Source organism: Strigops habroptila, chromosome 16, assembly GCF_004027225.2.
Source record: "Strigops habroptila isolate Jane chromosome 16, bStrHab1.2.pri, whole genome shotgun sequence".
Classification (NCBI taxonomy): Eukaryota; Metazoa; Chordata; class Aves; order Psittaciformes; family Psittacidae; genus Strigops; species Strigops habroptila.
The window spans coordinates 254,238-276,962 of NC_044292.2; the positions used below are offsets into that span (position 1 = coordinate 254,238).

Consider the following 22,725-nt stretch of genomic DNA (forward strand, 5'->3'; position numbering starts at 1 on the left):
AAGGGCTTCTCGGGACAAGCATCACCTTTACTGGGAATGCTTCCCGGTATCCAAGAACAAGCATCTATTCACACCTGCTGTGTCTGAGTCTAAGCAGGTGAGCACCTCGTTGACACCTAATCAGCACCAGAGACAGGCAGAGAGTTCCTGGGACTGCTTGAAGACTATGTGAGGAAATAGTTCACCTCTGAGCAACTGGCTCAGTCTATTTCCCTCACTATGTGCAGCTACACAAGAGAGAAAAAGCTTAAGGATGCCAGCCCAGTATTGACAAGGTTTCAGGCACGACATTTAGCTCTTCACTGGAAATTAAGGCAGTTCCTGGGGTAGGAGAAAATGGGGGTTTGGCCTCAGGAGCCAATTCCTTTGCTCTGTCCCCCAGAGACAGACATATCTCACATATCTCAAGTTATAAGGTTAAAAAATCAGAAGCTGGAGAGAGCATACATTTGAAAGATTATTTAGGGAATGGTTCTCCATCCTGGGATTCAAGCAAGCTTGTAAACTGCTGAGACTATGTTTATAAAACATTAAGGATTACCCTGTACCTGCAATGCCCAAGGAAAAAAAAATGTATTACTTCAGGAACTAGTTTGTTTCTTCTACAGATGATTAGCAGATTCCAGCATATTCAGTCTTTGTGTGGAGCCTCTGGGGCTGGTGGTTTGGCTGTGATGTCTGGAGCTAGTTAACATGCCCCAAAGATCTTGTCCAAGACCTGTTGGTAACTGGCTACCTCAAGGACTGGCACCCAGAAGACTTAGAAAACAGACCACCAATAGGTGGTAAGAACCTTAGTACAAAGGATCTGTTACAAGTGTCAGAAGACTTCTTAGAACCCCACAGGGGCCAGATCTGATAATCATACTTACACCACACCTAACTCATTAGGACAGCACAGTTTCACACAAAGCTGATTAATTACTTTCACTATTAAAACACTAAAGAAAGGAGCTGCAACCATGTTTTGTGTAACAGTATTTCCTAATGATCTTGTCTGAACTGTAAGAAAGCTGAACCTTATATGCACCTTGGTGCTGACAGATCTGAATTCACCCATTCCATTTCCCAAGAGTGGCCCAACCACCAGCATGCCTGTCACCAGCATCCCTCACCCAGCTGGGCAATGTGTAATTGCCACAAAGAATAAACCAAAAGGAACCTGACTTTAGCCTCAGCATGTAAACAACCTTTGGCTAGGCAGGGAGAGGGAACGGGGTCATTGGGAAAGGAAAGTCTGCAGAGGTGTGGGATACAATGAAGAATCACTTCGGGCAGAGGGAACAGAACACGGGATCAGCCACTTCTCAGAGAGCGTATTACCAGACTGGGAAATGAAGTTCCTTCCTGTTTATTCTAAACAATTAATTTCTAAAGTCAGGAATCAAGCCTGAGGTCATCTTTCCTATGCAGGTCATGGATTATGCATTGTAAAGCTCTGGGGTTCTCTGTACCTAGTTTCATTTTAATATACATCTCAAGGTCAGCTCATCAGCACTCAAAGTGTTACGCACTCATTTTACCCCTACGGCTATTTTTCAGAGTAAGAATTTGTTGCCTTCACATTTTGAGCAGACTGGCAAAAAGACACCCAAAGGTAACGTCTCATGAGCCGAAAAAGCTTTGCTTTACAGATTTTTTGTTTCAGGTTAAATCTCAGCACTAATAATCTGTGTAGTGAAAGATCTGTTCATTCCAGAGGCAGGCACAGATCCTAAAACTCACCACAGAGTACACAGAAAAGAGTAGGCTCCTGATGTCTAGTCATTGCTACCAGCACTGAAACCATGAAGTCCAAGTCTACACTTCATCAGCTGCAATCACATTTCTACCTGGAATGACATTTGCAAGTAATGCACTCATGAGAAGGTGGAGACTGCAGTACTGTAAGGCTCGACCAAGCCAAACACAAACCAACCAACCAACCACAACAGTTGGTTCCAGGCTTCTACCTCCTGGAGAAAAGCCATCAAGGAGGATGAAGCAAGAGGCAAAGCACTGACACTTGAGGCTGCAGCTGCTTCTGGTTCCATTAGATTCAAGAACACAAGGGCATAGCAGGGTACAGAATCAGTCATCAAAGGTGATTAAATGTGTTTGTGACACTGAAACCCTGATTTCACTAAAAGTCTGCAGAAGTAAGGTGTGAAGGTGGAATAAATTAAAAAACTGAGCAGCTCTGAAGATGATTGCTAAGAAATCCTGTTCTACAGGAACTCAAGGGAACTCAGGAATAATACAGACCTGAGTGTGCTCAAGAACTAAGGAGAAACGCAACAAATCCTTGTCTTCTCATAAACTGACACAATAAATGATATACAAAGCACTCGTTCTATAGTGATGGGCACAGACCCAAAACATGTTCACTGCAAACCGAAAAACTGCTTATGCAAGCTTCTCCCATGACTAACTGTTAGTGTCTGTTTAATTGTATGCTTTGATTGCCACATGTTTTCATCTTCCTATTGGCATTTTTAAAAGGTGGATGATGGGATATGAAGAGAATTGCTAATCCCATGCCTTTACCTTCAGAAATCCTTCAAAAGTCAGAGGGGGAGGGAAGCCACAGCTGGTTCTTCAATTTGGCTCCTCACAGTACACTGAGATGGGACTGCTTCTAGTGATTTTTCTTGCTGTTTTGACTTTCTTCGTGGCAATGGCATTCTACTACGAACACCCCAAGGCAAAAATCCCTCATGGATTTAGTCAGCGCCGAAAGCTTTACATTTTTCATCATGCCATGAACTTTGGGTTTGGCCTCGTAAGTAAAACTTGATTCAAGCTAGAGTTTTTTAATTTCATGTCTGATAAAATGCTACTGGATTGATGAGGGGGGTTCTTTTAAAATCAATTTTTAAATATATTGCAAATATGCAACTGGATTAATTTGGTGATTGTGAGCACCACTGCAGATACCTTTAGCTCAGCAGGGTATAACAGACCCTGCTGCTTGCTGTACAGCACCAAAGGCAACATGGAAAGTAAAATCCTGCAGACTCTGTAATTCCCAGTTTTAACTTATGTTTTAGCTTTCTGATCTGGTTGCCTCAATGCTCAATGCAGTGCTGGAAGGCTTAAGCAGTTTACTGCACTGTGTATGTGGAACTTCTGCTCTGTATAACACAGTGCTTATTTAGACAATGAGCAACTAAATGATGTCTGTGATCTCAGTTCTCTTCTACAACTGTATCACACTACTTCTGAGCCATCTGAAAGACATTGTCTTCTGCCTTTCAACATGTCTACATGACTCTCTTTTTTGAGACAGGACACATAATATGAAAGCTGTCTTTCTGTGTCATTGCTTTTGGCACATTTTTGATCCTCCCTTGTTTTTTACCTTCTTTCTTTCCAAAATTAAAATGAGATTTCTACTTGTCTTCCTGTTTCACCAATTATCCTTTCCTGGATTAAGTGCTGCCACTGTCATTTTAAAAACACTTATTGAGTGAAACCTAAATCAACATTCTTTTCTTTTGGTTGTATAAACTGTGAAAAAGACCCTTCAGTTTCTTTGGCCTGTGCATTACATTTCACTTTAGCTCCAGGCTCCATTATTGTTTCTCCCTCCTTTTCCATGCTACACTGCTTGTTAAGCTTTGTTTCAAGTAAACCGGTAAATTCCTGGGAATGAGACTCATCATGTCCCTTGAGAGGTGCCCCACCAAGGCCTCAACACTGCCACGACACTAAAGCAATGCAACGAAACAGGGTAGTAACAGAAGTCAAATTACATTTTCTTACATCTACTGTACAAAGTGTGGACTTCCACATTTTCAAAGCACTGTATGAAGACTCTTTATCCATTAGACAAAGTTTTATCTTTGTGTAATTCATTTGTAAAAAGCTAAACTGCAGGATTTAAAAATTTACTGGTGATTAATGTACTTTTAAACTGCTGATCTTATAATTTAGAATCCCTTCTGCTGGCGAGAGAGAGGCCAGCGCTGTACCACATCACCTCAAAGGAGCACAAAGATAAGAATACTTATAGAATCACAGAATCATTGAATCATAGAATAGTTCGGGTTGAAGGGATCTTAAAGTTCATCTAGTCCAATCCCCTGCAATGAGCAGGAACATTTGCAACTAGACCTGGTTGCCCAGAACCACATCCAGCCTGGCCTGGAATGTCTCATGCATGGTTATACAAAAGTTTAAATGCAAGTAAAGTCTGAGCCATGTGGCAACTCTTCATATTGCTGTTAGGCCAATTACTTGTGCCTAAATAGCCAAACCCTTTCAAGGGATGACAACCCATGATGTCAAAACCGCGGGGAACATTAAAGTTTACCAGCACACCCAGTCTTCAGGTGGGACAAAAGATGCATGTGAAGTCACTGGAGACAAACCAGTTTGAAGTACTTGTGCTCAGGAGAACAGATTTTATGAAGAAATGACTGCATTCACCTGTGAGGATCTACTTCAATAAAACCAGCTGCATCTTAAGATTAATAGAACTTCATTGAAAAGTCTATTAACTCATCCTTTATTTTTTCATCTAATTTATGCCTATAAGAAGCTACACAATAGCCAGGGGACTTATCACTGATCCTGTCTGGGAAATAGGCTGATTAAATTATGCTACCTACTGTGTTAATAGTTCTGTAAGCTGCCTGTACCCAGCATTTAGTCAGAAAGGCTGGCACAGTGCAATCTTGTTGAGTTCTGGGCTGTACCTGGTAGGCTTTTGTACCTGTGTAAAGAGCACAAAGGACCCTAACACCAGGGATTTTTTCCTACTGATACAAACTAAGCCAGGATTTCACCACTGAAGAATGAAATAATTTGCAAACCACCATGCTCTCATCTAACACTTCTAACATAACCTAGAAATTGCCACCAAAGCTAACCCTACACTCTGCTAAATAGCACTGCTAAGAGTTTTGCTAGAGACCTGAGATGGGATTCATGAGCCAAGTCATGTACTTCTGCGGAAGCAGCTCTCAGGCAGGCTATCCCACAGGCTCAAAGGCCTTGCTTTTGGAGGAACATGGGCACAGGGCAGCTCCAGAATATAAATCATCCATTCCTCTCCAATCTACTGCTATTTGAACTTCAAATGTTGTTAAGTATTACATTACAATGAAGATCTATCCGAACTGTCTCCTTAACTGGTCACTTCATCGTAAGAACCATCAGCAGACAAAGTTTGAACTAACCACAGAATTGTAAGTGTTTGCCGATCAATCTCCAGGTGAGATGGAAATCTGCACTAATTTGTGGTTTCTTTCTCAACAGGCGAAAGTTTTGGAAAAAGTAGGTATCACCTCAGAGATGTATTTCCTCAGGGCTGTCATGGATGGAATACCGCCATTAAAAGATGAACATCTTTTTATCAGGGACTTAAAGTTTGAAAAGGTTGAAGTAAGAATTTACCAGCCCAAAACATCAACTACTGGCCAAAGAAGAGGAATCCTTTATTTTCATGGAGGAGTTGGACTGTTTGGAAGTATTCGTAAGTAATATAAATATGAGCTATAATTACACATAGATGTGGTTTCTGATCTGATACAGTATTTCTTAGATGACAAGAAGAGTTAGTAGGTGAGGCATTAGATACAAGAAAATTAATTTCAGGGCAGCAGAGTAATTTTATTTCCATGCAGTAGGTATGTAAATTCAGAGTTACGCTGTCTTTATGCAGGTAGTGTATCTAGAATGTTTTTTCTCTGATCATTTATAATACCTGTTTTCTTCCTTCTTCTCCTTCCTGCATACAAGAAAAGCGGAAAATCTCATTAGAATTTTATTTCTTATTTTAAAGAACCCAATTTGTGTTGATATGTGTGTGCAAGCTTGTGTGTATGCGTATATACTGCTGTCTGTCTTAGTGGCAAAACAAGGAAAAATGTTCAATTGGCAACTGAAATGCAAAGGCATAGTGGATTAGGTGGTGGCTCATGCACAAGAAAAATTCTTGTGCTGGATTTAGCAGAGGGTTTGGTTTTGTTTGGTGTTTTTAAATAACTTCTCACTTTCAATACTACTTTAGAAGTGGCATCATTCATTCTATTCCCTAACTTCTCAAAGAGGAGACTGAAACAATGCATTGGTGTAAATTCCAGGTTTCTTACTGGCAAGATCCTACAGATGTAATGAAATTGTGAGCCATGTCCAGATCAGACCATGCCACAATAAGAGAATCACAGGGCAGAGCAGAGATAAGAATTTCAGAATACTTGCATTCTACTTATTTTTAAAGCAAGCTACAATTCCACTGAAATACTTTGTACTACAGGGGCCTACGAAAGAACATGCCGCTATTTTGCCGGACAAAGCAATTCAGTGGTGGTGTCTGTTGGGTAAGTGGAGTCAATCCAGACACACAATGTGACAGCCGTTCACGCCTCCTTCTAGGCTTGGAAGTCTGTAGTGCACAGTTAGAGCAAGCTTCAGCTGAAAGCCAACACTGCGTCCCAAGTGCCACTGCTTTTGCTAAAAGCACAGTTGCCCAGAGTACTAAATACTCCTCTTAGTAGGCGTTCTGAAGATCTGGTGGGGGATATGCACATGGATATCCACATTTAACCTGCAATCAACCCGAGATGAACATTCAGTCTTTTTCTGATGAGCTGTAATGCATTTTTAAAAGAACTGATTTCTAAGCATTCAGGAAAAGAGCTGATGTCCTGGAAATGGATTAAATTCTAGCAATTACTATTTACATCCTAAAATACTTGAGGAACCATTAACTCTTACTGATTCTGTTTATAAAGAATTCAGTTATAGAAAACCACTGAAAACTTTTCAGATTTTCATTATCAATGTTTTGTGCTCATATTCTCTAACAATTTGTTGGGAAATGTTCACTTGAATTTCTAAGTGGAATTGCTGATAACTGATTCATACATATATCAGATCAAGTGCCTTGCCACCTAATCCTACAATAACTCAGCACATGCCTAGAGTCACCTAAAACGTAGGTAAACGTGTATTCTGCAAAGATAGAATAGTGGACTAACCCCCCAAACATTAGCAATAGTAGCAAATAAGCCATTAAAAGCAGTAATTATCATCAATTCCATTGCTGTAATTATAATCTGAGTATTTCCTGTCTTCAGAAAGAAATACGTGAATGAAGAGATGACCATGTTTGAACACTCTCACCCCTGTTTAGGTATCGCTTAGCTCCTGAGCATCCATATCCAATCCAGTTTGAGGATTGCCTCGCTGCCACCATCCACTTCATGAGGACTGCACAAGACTATGGGGTAGACCCTGCTCGCATTATCATCTGTGGAGATAGTAGCGGAGGTACAATCACTGCTGCTGTGGCCCAAGCACTGGTGAACAGACGAGATCTCCCAAAGCTGAGAGCGCAAATCCTAATATATCCTTTTCTGCAGGCTTTGGACTTTGATTTGCCTTCTTATCAGCAGAACGAGGGGGTGCCCATTTTGTTAAAGGAACGAATCCTTTCTCTCGGTTTGAGGTATCTTAATAAAGAATTGCCTGTCACAAAAACAGCATTTAAAGTATTTAAAGGCTATCACGTTCCAGAAGATTTGCTACAGAAGTATCGGAAATGGGTGAGTTCTGACATCATCCCTCCTGAGTTTAAAAGAAGAGGTTACAAACCGAGGACAACATATTCATTCTCAGAAGAAATCTACGCACTGGTCAAGCCTGTTTTTGACACTGTTTTTTCACCATTGCTAGCTGAAGACAGTGTTATTGCTCAGCTACCTGAGGCTTTCATTTTGACCTGTGAATATGATGTGCTTAGAGATGATGGACTGCTTTACAAGAAACGATTAGAGGATCATGGTATAAAAGTGACCTGGTGCCATTTGCAAGAGGGATTCCATGGCACAGTATTCTTAGCTCTTTGTGGTGCGCTGTTGTCATTCCAATCTGGAAATAAAGGCCTGGAAAATATAGTACATTTTCTAAGATTGATGTAAAATTCCATTTCTTGCTTCCCTTTCCTGATTCAAAAGATTGAATCTTTTATTGCTTGCAAAGATTTTTAAAAAACCTCCTCGATTTTCCTTTTCTTAAATCATCATCTTAAATTTCTGCATTGCATCTGGCCTCTTTTTACCCAATAAACTGATTTGTTGATGGCTTTTGCTTCATTTTCTCTTATGAGAGGCAAAATCAGGCGAACGTACCTTTCTTGCCTCTCCCACCTCTTCAGAGTTTTCTCCTGTACCTGTAAAAGATCTGGCCCCCATGGCAAGTGTTTTGCAATGCAGTATGCCTCAATAAAGTTCTGGTAATATTAAAGCATGAACTGCGATTTGAGGAGAACTAAGGGCAGGTAACAGGGCATGAATCTACAGGTTAAGTGTGTAATGAGCATGGTCAATGATTTACTGGTGAAAGCTGGTGAAAGCTAAATTTGAGGCAAGCTTAAAGAGAACCAAATGCAGCAGAACAGATGTGAGCATAGACATAAAAGAAACAAGTAGAGGGAAAGGGAAGGTCAGGAAAAGGGAACTAGCCTGAAACTACAGATGTTATGAAGAGTATTGTTTAAGGAATACAACATCCATTAAAAGAATCATGCATACATCTTTCATATACAGATGGAAATACACAGTAATATCAGTTTATAAAGAGTTTGTACTAAGTGGAGGCCTGCACTGGCTGAAGCAGGAAGCACTTTCTTATAAAGTGCTGTCATGGTTTCAGCCCAGCCTGTAACTCTCCCCTTCTTCCCTCCATGTTCCCAGAGGGATGGGGAGGAGAACAGAAAGAATGTAAATCCCACGGGTTGAGATAAGAGCAGTCCAGTAACTAAGGTATAATACAAAACCACTACTGCTACCCCTAGCAGTAATAATGATTAGGGAAATAACAAGGGCAGAGAATATAGCACTAAAAGGGGAAAAGGAAAATAAAACAATAAACGCAAGTGACGCCCAACACAATTGCTCAGCACCCGCCGACCGATCCCCAGCCCAGCCCGAGCAGTGATCTGGACCTTCTGGATGACTTCCCCCAGTTTATATAGTTTATCAGCACTGTTCTCAGACTAAACTCAAACCCACAGCACTGCACCAGCTACTAAGAAGGAGAAAAATAACTGCTACAGCTGAACCCAGGACAAGTGCCAAGGCAGAGAAAGGAGAATGAAGGAGAAAGAACCCCCCCCAACAAACAACAAACAAAAAAGCAAAGTTCACGTTGATCTTAAACTGTTTACAACAAGATGAGAGAAATGATCAAGTAAAACAATACGAATAAAATGGCATAATAAATGTGTGAGGCTTTTGTCTTGGAAATGTAAGCAAGTATTGCCAAGAAATGTCAGTAACCGTTTTGATGACACATTTCTCCTGAGGTGAATGTCTCACAGTGTAACTGTTTCCTCTCTGTTTCACTGTATTTTTTTATCCTGCATTACAACGATTGATGTCATTAGACACTAATGTCTTAAATTCTTCAATAAGTTATATTTGGAGGCATGATACATTTCCATGCAGAAATGGGAGCAGGGCTAGGATGCCATCTTACAGTCAAAACTTCTAACTTATCTTTGCCTAAATTAATACCTAGAACACTATGAATTACTTCTGTTCTTGTTAGGGAAATTTCTAGCTCTAGCGTTTAAAAATAAGAATCTCTTTCTGATATTATTGTGTTTTCTGCCCACCACTGGCTTATTTAAGCTATAATCAACAGCAAAGCATGCTGCAGACAATCATGTAAGTTAAGTGTTCAGACAGAAGACGACACCCTACAAACAACGGAAGGATGCTCTGCAATGCTTGTCATGGCCGTGTTAGTTATATTCAGTGTATGAGAAAATAAAGGCTGCTAGAACAATATCAGTGACATTTAGTTACACTCATTCAGTATAGGCAGGAAAAAGAGGAAGTTTTACAGGGCTCTTCCATGTGGCTTTTCTGAATGAATACAATTTGAACAAGCAAAAAGCCCCAAAAGTCTTCTACAGTATTTTCCTGATTTCTAGGCACACATACCAGTTAACACTGATTTTTGAATGCTACTTAATTTTCATATGGGCAACCTATGCCATGGATGTTGAGATATACTCACTCCATTGACATCAGGGGCAGTTTGTCCATAAAGTGATACAACATTACACTCCTAACACTAAAATACAGAATTTGTCAGACTAAGACAATGGCTTAAAACTGATAAATCTCTCATGGGTATTAAACCCCCCAAAAAGACATGCTGAAGATACTACAGATCTTTCTCTTTTAAACATAGGTAACTGCTAGGTTATTTATTCAAGGAGTCTTTGCCTACGAAGAACTTAGGAAAATACAATCTTAACAAATAAGTTTCCTTAGATGGGGCAGTTACTTCCCATCTAGACAGAAACAACCAGTTCCTTCCAAAAGGGAAGGTAAGTATGCCTGAGGCAATAATTTACTCTAGAGTTTGCATCCTGAGCAAAGAGACAGACCATGCCATCATGCTCTCCAGGCAGTAACAGGGTGTGGACAAAGCTGGTGCTATTATTAACCCCAAATAACATGGACATGAGCCCTGTTTCTTTAGCTGGTCTCTAGGCTTTGGCACAAAGGCAGTGTGACACAAGTGAAAGGATTCAGGAGCAGATCAGAACACTGTCAAGACCCAAAACCTACTGAAATGCTGGAAAGTTCAGTACAGCTGGGAGGTCTTAACACTATTTGAGCAGCTGTGTGTTACAGAAGATGTTAAAAGAAATTAAGGGAAAGTAAATTGCTGTGCACCATCCCCATCACCAGATGTCAGTACACAGCTGAGTTTTTAATGTCAGCAGAATAACCTGGCAAACTTCTCTGTGTTCAGCGCACCAACTCTTGAGTGCCCAAAATACATTACAGCAGGTCAATCTCTGGTTTAGACGTAAGTATTTTCACTGAACCTGTTGTTACGCCTTCATAGACTAAAGCTGTATGTTTAAATAGAAGATTACCTGCTCTACACTAATCAAGTTACACTTGTCTGTTACAGAAGTCTACAACTTCAACTATCTTCTGCTTTGCTATCTTTACATCACCTCTTTGTACCACTCTAGTTAAAAGTCAAAATACAACAGCAAGTTGTATATTTTTATTTTTAAAAATAAGCAGGCAATTAGAAAACATTCCAAATTTAGTAACTCTATTATTTATAAATAATATTATTTATTTAAAAGCATTTAACATTTTTCTCTGCCTATGATGCCCATTCTCTGTACTGCTCCTGAAATAACCAGGCACAATCCTGCAAACTATGGCTGCTTTTATTCCTGTTAATCTTCTTTCTCTGATTGTCAATTTCCTCAGTGATTCATTGTGTTTGCTGACACTCTCATGATCATGAAGAAACTGCTAACCTACATATTTGGTGTAATGAGTCTTAGACAAATCCAGCCACAGCAAATTAAGGTCAGCTGCAGTTTTTATATTCACATTCAAACTACTTATCACTTAATAAGAATACACTTTGGTGTGGTGACCTGTCATGAAATCCCAGGTGGATGTTTCAGAGCGGCTTGTTTGGAGTCCATTTGTGTGGAGCAGAGTTCACCCACTCTTAGGAACAGAACTGCACAGCTACCGAGACACGTCCAGATGTTTAACCTAAGAGTCATTTGGAATGGGTAGACTTCAAGGAACAACTTAGAAAGGAAAGGTTAAAATAAAGATTTATGGCAGCCTAAATGGAAGATGGCTTTTAGTCACGAGTAAGAGCAAAATGCATAGGGAGTAGCTACCAATTTGGGCGGGGAGATGGAGATAACTAATAGGGAGGACACCGAAAGATGGGTAGGAGGCAGGCTAAATGGAGGAGATAGATCAAGCAAATACCTAGCACCTTTAAAAACCGGTATCATAGAGCACATACTAAGCTGTAATTGCCACTGTACACGGCATACTAAATCCATTTCACAGATCAGGAGACCAAAGCTTACAGGTATGAAGAGGTCTGAGATGGTTTCAGTCATTTGTTCACACAAATACAAGAAAGGAAATGTGAACTGGAGGACAGTGACTTTCTTCCATGCTCCACTTGGTAAAACCAAGTTAGTTAAGTTGCACTATGGAGTCTAATTGTGCTACTAAATTACCTGGAGTAGATAAACAATATATATTTATTTTAAAGCCAGGTAAATTTATACTTACCAGAGTATTTAATTTTGAAATGTATATTAAAAAACCCCTCAAAACCTGACAACAGATCATATTATTTCTCTTTTAATCCTCTTTGGAACACATTATTTTCTCCTGTTTTCTTAGCTTTATGCCTTCCAGGTAGTTATTAAGCCTGGCTATACCTGACAGAATCCATAACTCAGTTATTACAGCTGGCTACTGTGACCATGCTTTAGTTAATCTCATAGCATTTCCTGTATTACACATAGTCACTCCACAACAGCCAACTAACCATAGGCTAAGGGTAGGCTGTTTTCTAACACAGCCCGCAATCAAAAGTGAAATGTTTTGCAATTCTTTAGAGAAAGACATTACAAGAAAAACAGCAGCACATGACATTCAGGTAAGCCATTAGCTCCAACTGCCCTGACACTTTTGCCTTTGGTTTGAAACCTGCCCACCTCTTCTGCTGATAAACAGTTGATGTGACCTTGATGAGCTTTACATTCTCAGTGTGCAAAGAGGTCTGATTCCACAGCTACATAAGCCTTCAAAACCCCACAGGTTAAGCCTGAGGAAAACCAGCAAATATTTCTTCGAATATGTACTGTTATAATACTTTGCCTTCCCATCATTATTACAGCCATTACAAATAGGCTGGAAAATTAGGAATGTATTTTAGAGGTGACTAACATCTTACATAAAGAGAGGCTCGCTGATGAGAAAATGGGAAGAATTGACTCAATTATTCTCATTCTGGACTCACCAACTGATATATTAAACATACCAGTTTGCAGCAACACTAAATTCAATGAATAAAGTATCAGTTTTGTGAGCTACGAGCTGACTTTAATAAGAATAAAGAACCATATGTATTTCCATAGGGCACCTTACAATGCCAAATCCCAAGCTGTGTTCGTTTTCTCCAGTTTAGTGCAATCTCTTCAAACTTCCTCAGCTAATGCAAGGCTGTTCTTATCTGCGGACAGGCAAAGATCCTGTGGAAGCTGGGGTTTTGCAAAGAGCTTGCTGAAAGAATAGAATGGATGTAGCAAAACACATCAGCAAACACCTACAGTTTAAAGAACTACTGCTAGTAGCTTTGTATCTGGGATGGATATCTATCTACTGCCAGAAAGAGAAGCAGCCTTTTTGTTTGCAAAGACATCAGGTACTCACTTCATGGAATGGATTGAAGGGAGATAAACCAGGTTTTTTTTGACAATTTAACACCTCAAAACCAACGAGAAAAACCCACAAAAAGCCCCGCTGACTGTTAGAAATGTGCCACCTGACAGTGGTCATAGATATCTCTGCTCCTACATCAGTAGGAACAGCCTGACCAGGCTGGAAAGGTTTGAAGCATCTCTGAACAAGTGTCACTACAAAAGTGACATGCAGCCACAGGAGGATAGGAGTCACAGGAGCATTTTGGAACATAAGGCTCTGAGTATAATAAAACAGTTGTGCATATGAGCATCCCAGAAGGACTGAGCAGCTCTAAAACCATGGGATTTGCTTGATTATGCAAAACCATGGAAACTGTGGTAACGGGACAGGGAGGAAGGACTCAGGAGCTGACTTAGAAGAGTTAGAATATGCTCTGATTAGGCATACTCAGAGTATGCTCTAAGAGTAAAATATTAGGATATTAAGAGATTAAAAGTAAAATATGAAGAAATTCTTCTGAAACATTACTTAACCAACATTGCTTTAACAACAGAAGGGCTATAATGCATAACAGAAAGATTTTTGTTCAGACTGGCATGACTGTACAACAGATTCTTACTGAAGGCAACTGCAGGGGCATAACATCAAAAAGCAAATAAAAAACCCCACAAACTGTCCCTTTCTCAATTTATTTTTAAAATAAAAAAGGCAGTCGAGAACTATTCCTTCCACTCTATCAGATTCTTCACAGTTTCAAAACAGAGGTGGCATCTCTGAAGTGTTTTCGTTTTGATTAATGGCGTTTAATTATTGACTCACTGAATATTGTGAAGAAAAGACTCCTGCCAATACAGCGTCAGCAACAGCTTATCCAGCTCCAGCAGATACACGTCCTCCGTGGCATGAGGCTTTCATAATCTGAACTGCTCTATTCCAAACATCAGGTATTTCATTAAATTGTTGTTGGCTGTTCTTAAGAGTGTCAATTACTGCCAATGCAGTAAGAAGTGCCTTTGTGAGTCTTGATCAAAAGTTCTTTCGGAAGCACGGAGTTTTCCTCCTCTGAGGATTCAAATATAAGACATCACTGGGAATGCTGAAATACAACATTCGGAGCTGAGCTCCATGTCGTAATTCATTTCAGGATATTCTGATTGATGGCACAGACATCAGAAATAAGCTCTTAGTATGACCTGTGTTGTTCTGCTGTTTGGAAACCCAAATACTCAATCAAAACCCCACGGGCTATGTTCTATCATCACACTACACAGAGACTATTTACGGAACTCGTAACTAAAAACATCAACAGATGACCCTGTTGTGCTGCGGGAAGAGCCCTATGGATAGATGCTGACAAGCTGAGGCCAGAATGAGCACTGACCAGGAATACCAGGGTTTGGCTTCAACACTCTGCAGTCTGATGTTTGTAACACACGGGATCACTTTGTGCTCCACGGAAGGGGAAAGGCGGCCCCAAATCAGCCAACCTCAGCAAAGAAAAAGCCCTTACTGTGAACAACTGATGATTCGTCTATTTCACAAACGTTGGCGTAAATTTACTTTCCTTTATCTCACACATTGTTATCTCCACAAGCTAAAATTGTGCAAATCAGCTGCCAGGATTGCTTTGTTTTAAATACTTGCCAATGAAGCTAAGGACTAAAGCAGTCTTCAGGCTGGAATTTCACTTTAAAAGCCAGGTCAGGAAAAGGTCCAGGGAGCTGCAACTTTAAAATTGTGTGGAAAATGAAATTCCAGTGAGAAGAAAGTCAGAAAAATTATTTCACTATAAACTGCCATCAACTTCCATCATCCCTGTATTCATCACGCCTCTACATTGAACTACAAAGAATTGCAATCAATGTCAAATTCTGAGTTTAATTGGTGAGAAGCTTTTACCAGAAACAGTCTCCAAACACACCAGTGTGTATCTGAAGAGACCTTAGTGTACATTAAGACTTGCACAGACACATTCATGCTTTAATTTTGGTTTAAATGAGTACCTGTGCTCAGTGTATAACCTGTGATGTATGTGATGTATGACTACATCACGTTAGCTGCACAAGATGTTTTATGCAAAGATACTGCTCTTCACACTGGAGTAGGAGTACAAGTAAAATCAGTGCTAGACAGTGCAAGTCTTAATGTACAGTATAAAACAAGGTTTATTAAAAAAATATGATTTTTAATGAATATCTTTCTTCCCAGAGAAGTACGTACCTTGATGACAACTGCAAGTAGCCCCACATGACTACAGTTCAACACTGCAACAGGAATGTCTATCCATAATGAATTCACAACAAAATAAACACAGACCATCTTCAAATACGGACTCCTCTGAATAATCATTTCTCATTGCTACTGAAGAGCTCATGGTACAAGTCAATTCCATACAGTTGGAACTCCACCTTTTGTAAAGGGTAAACTGTCCCCCTGCCCTTTTTTTAAGTATAACATCTTGTTGCCAGTAACATCATTAGCAAAAGAAGGGTGGAGAAAAATAGGATGTTGCAACATTAATAAACTTTTCATTTCTGCTTATGAAGTGAGTGCTTAGTCTCCTGTGAAGACACCTCAGAACCACTTGAGAACAAGGCTTGAAGCAGCACAGGGTTTTCTTAGCATCCACATCTACTGAAGTGAAATGGCATCTGTTTATGTGACTTTAGCAACAATAGGGATGGTTTTCATCTCTCCTGTTGTAATACCAGCAGTGTTTTTCTGGGGGGTATTTTATGATCTTTTCAATTCAGAACTGCCACTCGGAATTGACCAACCTCTAAAGCTGCGGTTTTATCATTCAGTGATGATTACAACCATGGTCTTGGTAAGTGAACTTTCTTAAAACTGGGGATTTTGCTTTTATTTTGATAGGATAGTTTGGAGCTGGAAGATAATGGCTTAAGAGAGAAAAGAAGAGGAAATTCACCCCCCTGAAACCTGTAAGCATAGTCGTATGAACCAAATTATATTATCTCATAAAACTGATATGACTAAAAAGCTTTTCAGATTTTTCAGTGCATCTGTCAAACTGCAGCTACTTTACATTGGAAAACCATTTCACATGAAAATTAAAACCTGCCAACTGTATGTATACTGTACCTCGTGAACTGCACGTACATATAATGATGCTGTCTATCAGAAGCAAGGCAACATTGCTCCTCTTCTTCCGAATTCTTTCTTTTCAACAGGGAAAGATTTTGCAGAAGCTGGGGATCTGCAGTGACTTAAGCTTACTGCGAATTGTGCTCGATGGAATACCACCATGCAGAGATTCTAGACTTCTTATCAAAGACCTCAAAGTAGATGAAGTACCATTGAGGATTTATCAGCCCAAATGGCCACCTACTGGCAAAAGAAGAGGCATACTGTATTTTCATGGAGGCGCTGGCACATTTGGAAGCATTAGTAAGAAAAGAGAAAGTTTTATTTTCAAAATCAAATCCAAACCTTTACATTTTTACCTTCAGACACTGTCAATATCTCACCTGCTCTTCCTACTGACAATAGCCTTTGCAATCTCACTACTAACTGCAAAGCGCCTCGCAGCATTAATAGCCTAGTGCACAGTTAAGGGGGACTCACATTTCTACTTCCTTTGGGCTACAGGCTCAGTTGATGAAAGCAGATCTGAGGTTTCTAAATCCAGAACTGTGATCCAGAACCCCCTGGGTCAGCTCTCAGCTAACAGCTGAGGGACTCCGCTTCTCCTCCTGCTGCCTCTGAGAAACATTCATTTTGCTGGCGCAGGGAGAGACCATTGAAACAAAACTCATAGGTCACTGGGTGGGAAGCTGAGCTCACAAGATGTTCTTGTACCTTAACTAACGATTAGCTGAGATACAGCAGCAGCCCCGGAGTAAGGGTTTCAATCCATGTCTCTTCCCTCCTCCTCTGTTCTCCATCTTTGCCAGAAATTAACTTAAAATCCTTTTAGGTTGATAGAGAACTCAACCTAGGTTCACTTTCAGGAATTATTACATCTTGAAAATGGCAATACTGTTGCTAAAAAAAATACATTCTGGCTCCATTCTTTGGAGCAATGCTTTGGTTACTTTCCAAGGACAAACTTTTAGGTTTGGCTCTCACTGGACTAAAGCATTTCCTCTAAGTCTGGATAGGGCCTCAAAGTACAGAATTTAAATACACTTCTGTGCCCAGCACTCATCTTTTGTGTAGAAACCCTATGAAACTGTTTCTTAACTTGCAGTCTATGCATCAAAGGAAAGTCTAAAAGGTAAAACATAGTCCAAGAAAGAATTTAAAGAATACATTAAAAAATAATGTATAAATATATTCCCATTCATGCAAACAAGGAATCAAAATCAAGGAAAATATAAATAATAAATAAGTATCAAAAATAGAACCAATCTGGGGAAGTTTGATCCTTGTGGTAACACTGCACAGAATGCTTTAGTTCTTTTTCAGAACGGAAGATAACCCTTTGATTGTCTCAGTAGCTGCTCTCAGCCTCCTCCTATCTGTTCTGGATCTCCTCCTGAGCAGCCAAGTCAGTGCGTGCTTTGCCTGGAAGCCAAGGCACCTAACATGGAAATGTAGACTTCATTCCAGGGGTCAGACAGGGAAGTCTGAGGTTTGAATCCTTTACTGTTTCACAGGGTAAGTCTCCACTGCACTCCAGGCAGACTCCAGTGATCTGCAAATGAGTTTGAGAGTCTACCAAGTTTTGCTTAGCATCATGCAGAAATAACAATGTAAATTCCAGTAACTGAGGTTCCATTCTACGCTGTGCAGAAATAATCTACCCTTGTTTTACTGCAGAGCATGTTAGTCTGGGTGGAGTGTTAGGCTGGCACTAGCTGCGATGCTTCTAGTTCTAGAGCTAGTTTGGGTGGCAGCGAGGACTCAAGATAAGCTGCTGTGATTTAAGTGAGAGGTAAATTCCTTTCACTGGCAGAAAAAACCCCACACTACAGTTGTAGTTGCCATAGTGCGGTGGCAAAGTTGTTGTTGTTCACATGCCATTACGGTAATACCCACACTGATACACTGACTGTAGAATGTGACCTTTCACCTATATTCACATTGGTACTTGGTGACAGGAGAGCAACTAACATCGTGTCTTCTTCCCTGTGAGGGTGCTGAGGCGCTGGCACAGGGTGCCCAGAGAAGCTGTGGCTGCCCCATCCCTGGCAGTGTTCAAGGCCAGGTTGGACACAGGGGCTTGGAGCAACCTGCTCTAGTGGAAGGTGTCCCTGCCCGTGGCAGGGGGTTGGAACTGGATGAGCTTTAAGGCCCCTTCCAAGTTGAACAAGTCTGGGATTCTATGATTCTATGTCAAGCTTTTAAAAGGACTTGGGGAATCTACATACTAGTAAGCCTGAAGTCTGCAACTAGCACATTAGCAAAAGCTACAATGAACAAAATCAGCGGACAGGTAAATGCGACTTACTCCCTAAAATCCATACAAATGGAAGTCATGCTTCGCAAATCAATTTAAGTTTTTTTAAATGAGTCAGGAAATACATCAACAAAGGAGACTGAGTTGATAAAGCCTACTTTGATTTCCAAAAGAGCTTCTTAAAAAGGCTACACACCCATGACACAAGAGGGAAGGTCTTTCATTTGTATAAAAACTGATTAAAAGAGAGAAAAAAGATGAGTTCTGGGAGATTCCTGTGAGATTCCCGTGAGATTCCCATGAGGAGATCTATGCTGGAGTCAGTGCTAATCAATTTAGTCAGAAAAAGAAAAGATGCTGAAAGCTGATACGAAGTCCTTTGGGGTAGTAAATGGATGGCTGAAAACCTGCAGAGTGTCTTTATGATAGCAAAGGATTAGATAATAAAATGGCAGGTGAAACGGTGTGTAGAGAAGTCAGACATGAGCACAGCATCCTACCTTTATAAATAAACCAATGGGCTCTAAGCAGACTTCCCCCTTGCAAGAAGATGATCTTGGGATTATGGTAGAAAATTGCCTGAAAATGTTGACTTAGTGCCCCGCAGCAGTCAGAAAGCAAACAAAATGCAAGGAATTATTATTAGGAAAGGACAAAACTGGGAACTTCTTTATACCACTGTAATAAACCCATGGTGCATGTAAATATAGTATACTGCTTATAGTTCTGGTTCCCATACCTCCAATAAGATATAGAAGTACCGAAAGAGAAAAGTGCTGCTGTACAGAGAATGAGTAGGCTATGATCCTTCAGACTCAGACAGATAAAGACAGATATACTAAATGTCTACAAACCATGAGAAGCACGAGAAGTTAAACAGGGAATAATTATCACCATTTCTTACAGTACAGAAGTGAATGTCACCAAATGGAAGTAGTGAAATTCAAAGCGAGCAAATAGAAACGGTTCTTTACACCTTTGTAAGCAAGCTATGGAATTCCTCACTGCACGAAGTTGTTAATGTCAAAATCATGGCTTCAGGAAGTGGCTTGATAATTCAGGGAAGAAACATTAACCAAGGGCATTAAATATGAAGACAAAGTTTCTGTCTCAAAGGAGTGCCCTGAGCCTCGGCTTCTTGTCTGCTTCTTACTACTTACGGTTGCTTGCCCTCAGGTTATGCTTCTCCTTAGAGAGCACCATCTGAGATGCGATACCACCCTAGAGAGACATCTGTCTGTCCTAGTACGACCATTCTTACACGCTTATATTTTGCCCTAACAGCCACCAACCAATAACCAGAAAGTACATTACCAGGTAAAGACCACAGCAGAAGTTACTCACGGGCCTCACGTTGCAGTGCCTTCCACGAAGTTCAAGGATCTAAATTTCCATTTCAAAAGGATATTTGATTTTTTAAATATCATTTCTGATTAACTTTCTCTTTAGGAGCCTTTGAAAGAATATGCCGCTATATGGCCAAAAAGTGCAACTCAGTGGTTGTGTCTGTGGGGTAAGTGCTACTTTTACATCCAAGTGTTTATGGTAACACAGTGCACAGTTGAAACCTATCCAAAACCTATGCTGAAAACATTTACTACTGTAAACTGTGCTCCCTAATTCTTCACTTTAGCCTTTTATTTAATTTAGAAATGTGCTTATAGGCCAAGCATTCAAAAACAGCTATAACACCTTCAGTTTGTCTTTCCAGCCTACACCGGTTAAAATGAAAACTAAATGGCATTTTTATACTCACTTTGACAATAACCATGGTATCTTTGACATTCCAGTTATCGTTTGGCTCCTGAACACCCATACCCAGGGCAGTATTTTGATTGTCTCAATGCCACCTTATACTTTATGAGGAATTTAGAAGAGTATCATGTGGATCCTGCTCTCATCATCCTTAGTGGTGACAGCTGTGGAGCTAATTTTGCTACAGTTATTTGCCAAATATTGCTGAATAAAAGAGATCTCCCGAAAGTACGTGCTCAGGTTTTACTTTATCCAGGACTGCAGGGCCTAGATTTCCAGCTGCCTTCCTACCAGCAGAATGCTTCAGTGCCCGTGTTGTTTCGGAAGTTAGTTGTCTACTTCTGTTTTCGCTATCTTAATAAAGAACCATCAGTTTTGGAAGATGTCATCCAAAACCGCCATGTTCCAGAGAGCATGAAACAGAAATATAAGAAATGGGTAAGTGCTGACATTATTCCTGACAAATTCAAGATGAGAGACTACGTACCCCAGAAACCCACCTCATATAAACCTGAAGTCCACGAAGCAATCAAAGAAATTTTGGCAATAACATTTTCCCCACTCTTAGCTGAAGATTCCATTATTCGCCAGCTCCCAGAATGCTACATCTTGACCTGTGAGTTTGATGTGCTCAGGGATGATGGGCTGTTATACAAGAAGCGATTAGAGGACAATGGTGTTCAAGTGACCTGGTATCATTCTGAGAGTGGTTTCCATGGAATTTTGTCCTTTTTCGGCTATGGGATTTTTTCCTTTTTAACTGGGAAAAAGATAATGGATAGTACTGTGAATTTTATAAACAGCTTATAGAAGTGTTTTTCAGAACAAAGATGCAAATCTTACTTTATCCTTGGTGAATTTACACTTGGCAAAGAATGTAAACACTTTTGATACTGGATTTTGATGGATTTTCCACTTTCTAATTTCTGCTTCTGCAGTGGCTCTCAAACAAACGTAAAGATCATTTAAAGCACTACCATTCCAGAAAACACGATTAGAAAACCCCACCATTAAGGTAAAGATGCAGAAGTAGGCACCTGGCACACACTGTTTCACTTCAACTCTAGCAACTGTAGTATCTTTGCATGCCTGACACTCCTTTGAGACAAGCAGCAAGAACACCTCTTCCTGAGGAATGCTGAAGACAACAACTAGGCTCTACTCTGGCCTTTGTGAACGACAGAAGATGTCTAGGGTATCAGATGGAGAGCACAACGACTCAGGTTCTGTGAAGCCTTATGTCTGGTAGTGAAATTGCAGCTATGCATTTTAATTCCTAGGGTTAGTGTGCACAAAGACTACACTGTTCTTGAAAGTCTCCTTCTTCAGGAGAAGTGCTTCTGTCTGAAGCAGAAGTCCTGAACTGCAACTAGTATGGGGTTGATTTTGTTTGAAATCTGAGAAATGATGTTTCGTTTTGGAACTTGATTCTTGAACTGGAATCCCTAAACTGTAACGAGTGTGTACATGTTACGGAAGGGCAAACGTGAGACTTAGTTTCCTTTTTGTACTCTTTTTCTCTTAAGATTATCTTATGTTCAAGAGGACCTTTTATGTTACCTGTTATGCTACGTTTGTTGGGAAAGCTCTGAAGATCACAGATGTAAGAAAGCAGGAAAGCACAACATTATATTCTCTTATCACTGTAATGCTGTGGCAATTGTGATGCTTTCAATAACAAAAAAATAAAAGCTAGCATTTCAAATACTTCTCTTACAAAAGCAAGTTACATCTGCTAAACACATACTCACTGATAAACCTAAATGAACACCTCCTGGTGAGAGGAACAATGCAACACTGCAGAGAGAGACCACGCTCTTGCTAATCCTACAAAATCTCGTTTTTTAGAAAGTTTTCTTACTCAAATGACATGGTACTTCCCCATCACTTACAATTTAACATAAGAAACCCCCAACAAGAAATTCTAACATGGCTGCTTAACGAAGTGACATTTTTACCTTTCATTTCCCTGAGAATTTGCAATTTCAACAATGTTCTGACATCCCAGTTGTTTGAAGAGTTGCAGACTCAGATTCACAATCAGTATCTCAAGCACCATTTAAGTTACAGCACCTCTGCAGTAGCATGATCCCATTCTACATTTGTACAACCCATCTCTACATTAGCACAATCCCATCTCTACATTTGCACAACCCCATCTCTACATTTGCACAACCCATCTCTACATTTGCACAACCCATCTCTACATTTGCACAATCCCATCTCTACATTTGCACAACCCATCTCTACATTAGCACAATCCCATCTCTACATTTGCACAACCCATCTCTACATTTGCACAACCCATCTCTACATTTGCACAATCCCATCTCTACATTTGCACAACCCATCTCTACATTAGCACAATCCTATTCTACATTTGCACAATCC

General features: G+C 40.2%; 2 protein-coding genes across 2 annotated transcripts; both read left to right on the top strand.

Moving 5' to 3' along the window:
* The first annotated feature begins 2,605 nt into the window (after window positions 1-2,605).
* LOC115617557 (arylacetamide deacetylase-like 4) lies at window positions 2,606-7,907 on the top strand. Its single transcript, XM_030508236.1, has 4 exons — window positions 2,606-2,761; window positions 5,242-5,458; window positions 6,242-6,305; window positions 7,121-7,907. The coding sequence occupies exons 1-4, from the start codon at window positions 2,606-2,608 to the stop codon at window positions 7,905-7,907; spliced, it is 1,224 nt and encodes a 407-aa protein (XP_030364096.1).
* A 7,990-nt stretch (window positions 7,908-15,897) lies between these two features.
* On the top strand, window positions 15,898-21,144 carry LOC115617461 (arylacetamide deacetylase-like 4). The gene is made up of 4 exons (XM_030507975.1): window positions 15,898-16,044; window positions 16,409-16,625; window positions 20,029-20,092; window positions 20,370-21,144. Exons 1-4 carry the CDS (start codon window positions 15,898-15,900, stop codon window positions 21,142-21,144), a joined length of 1,203 nt encoding a protein of 400 aa, XP_030363835.1.
* Window positions 21,145-22,725: the final 1,581 nt, after the last annotated feature.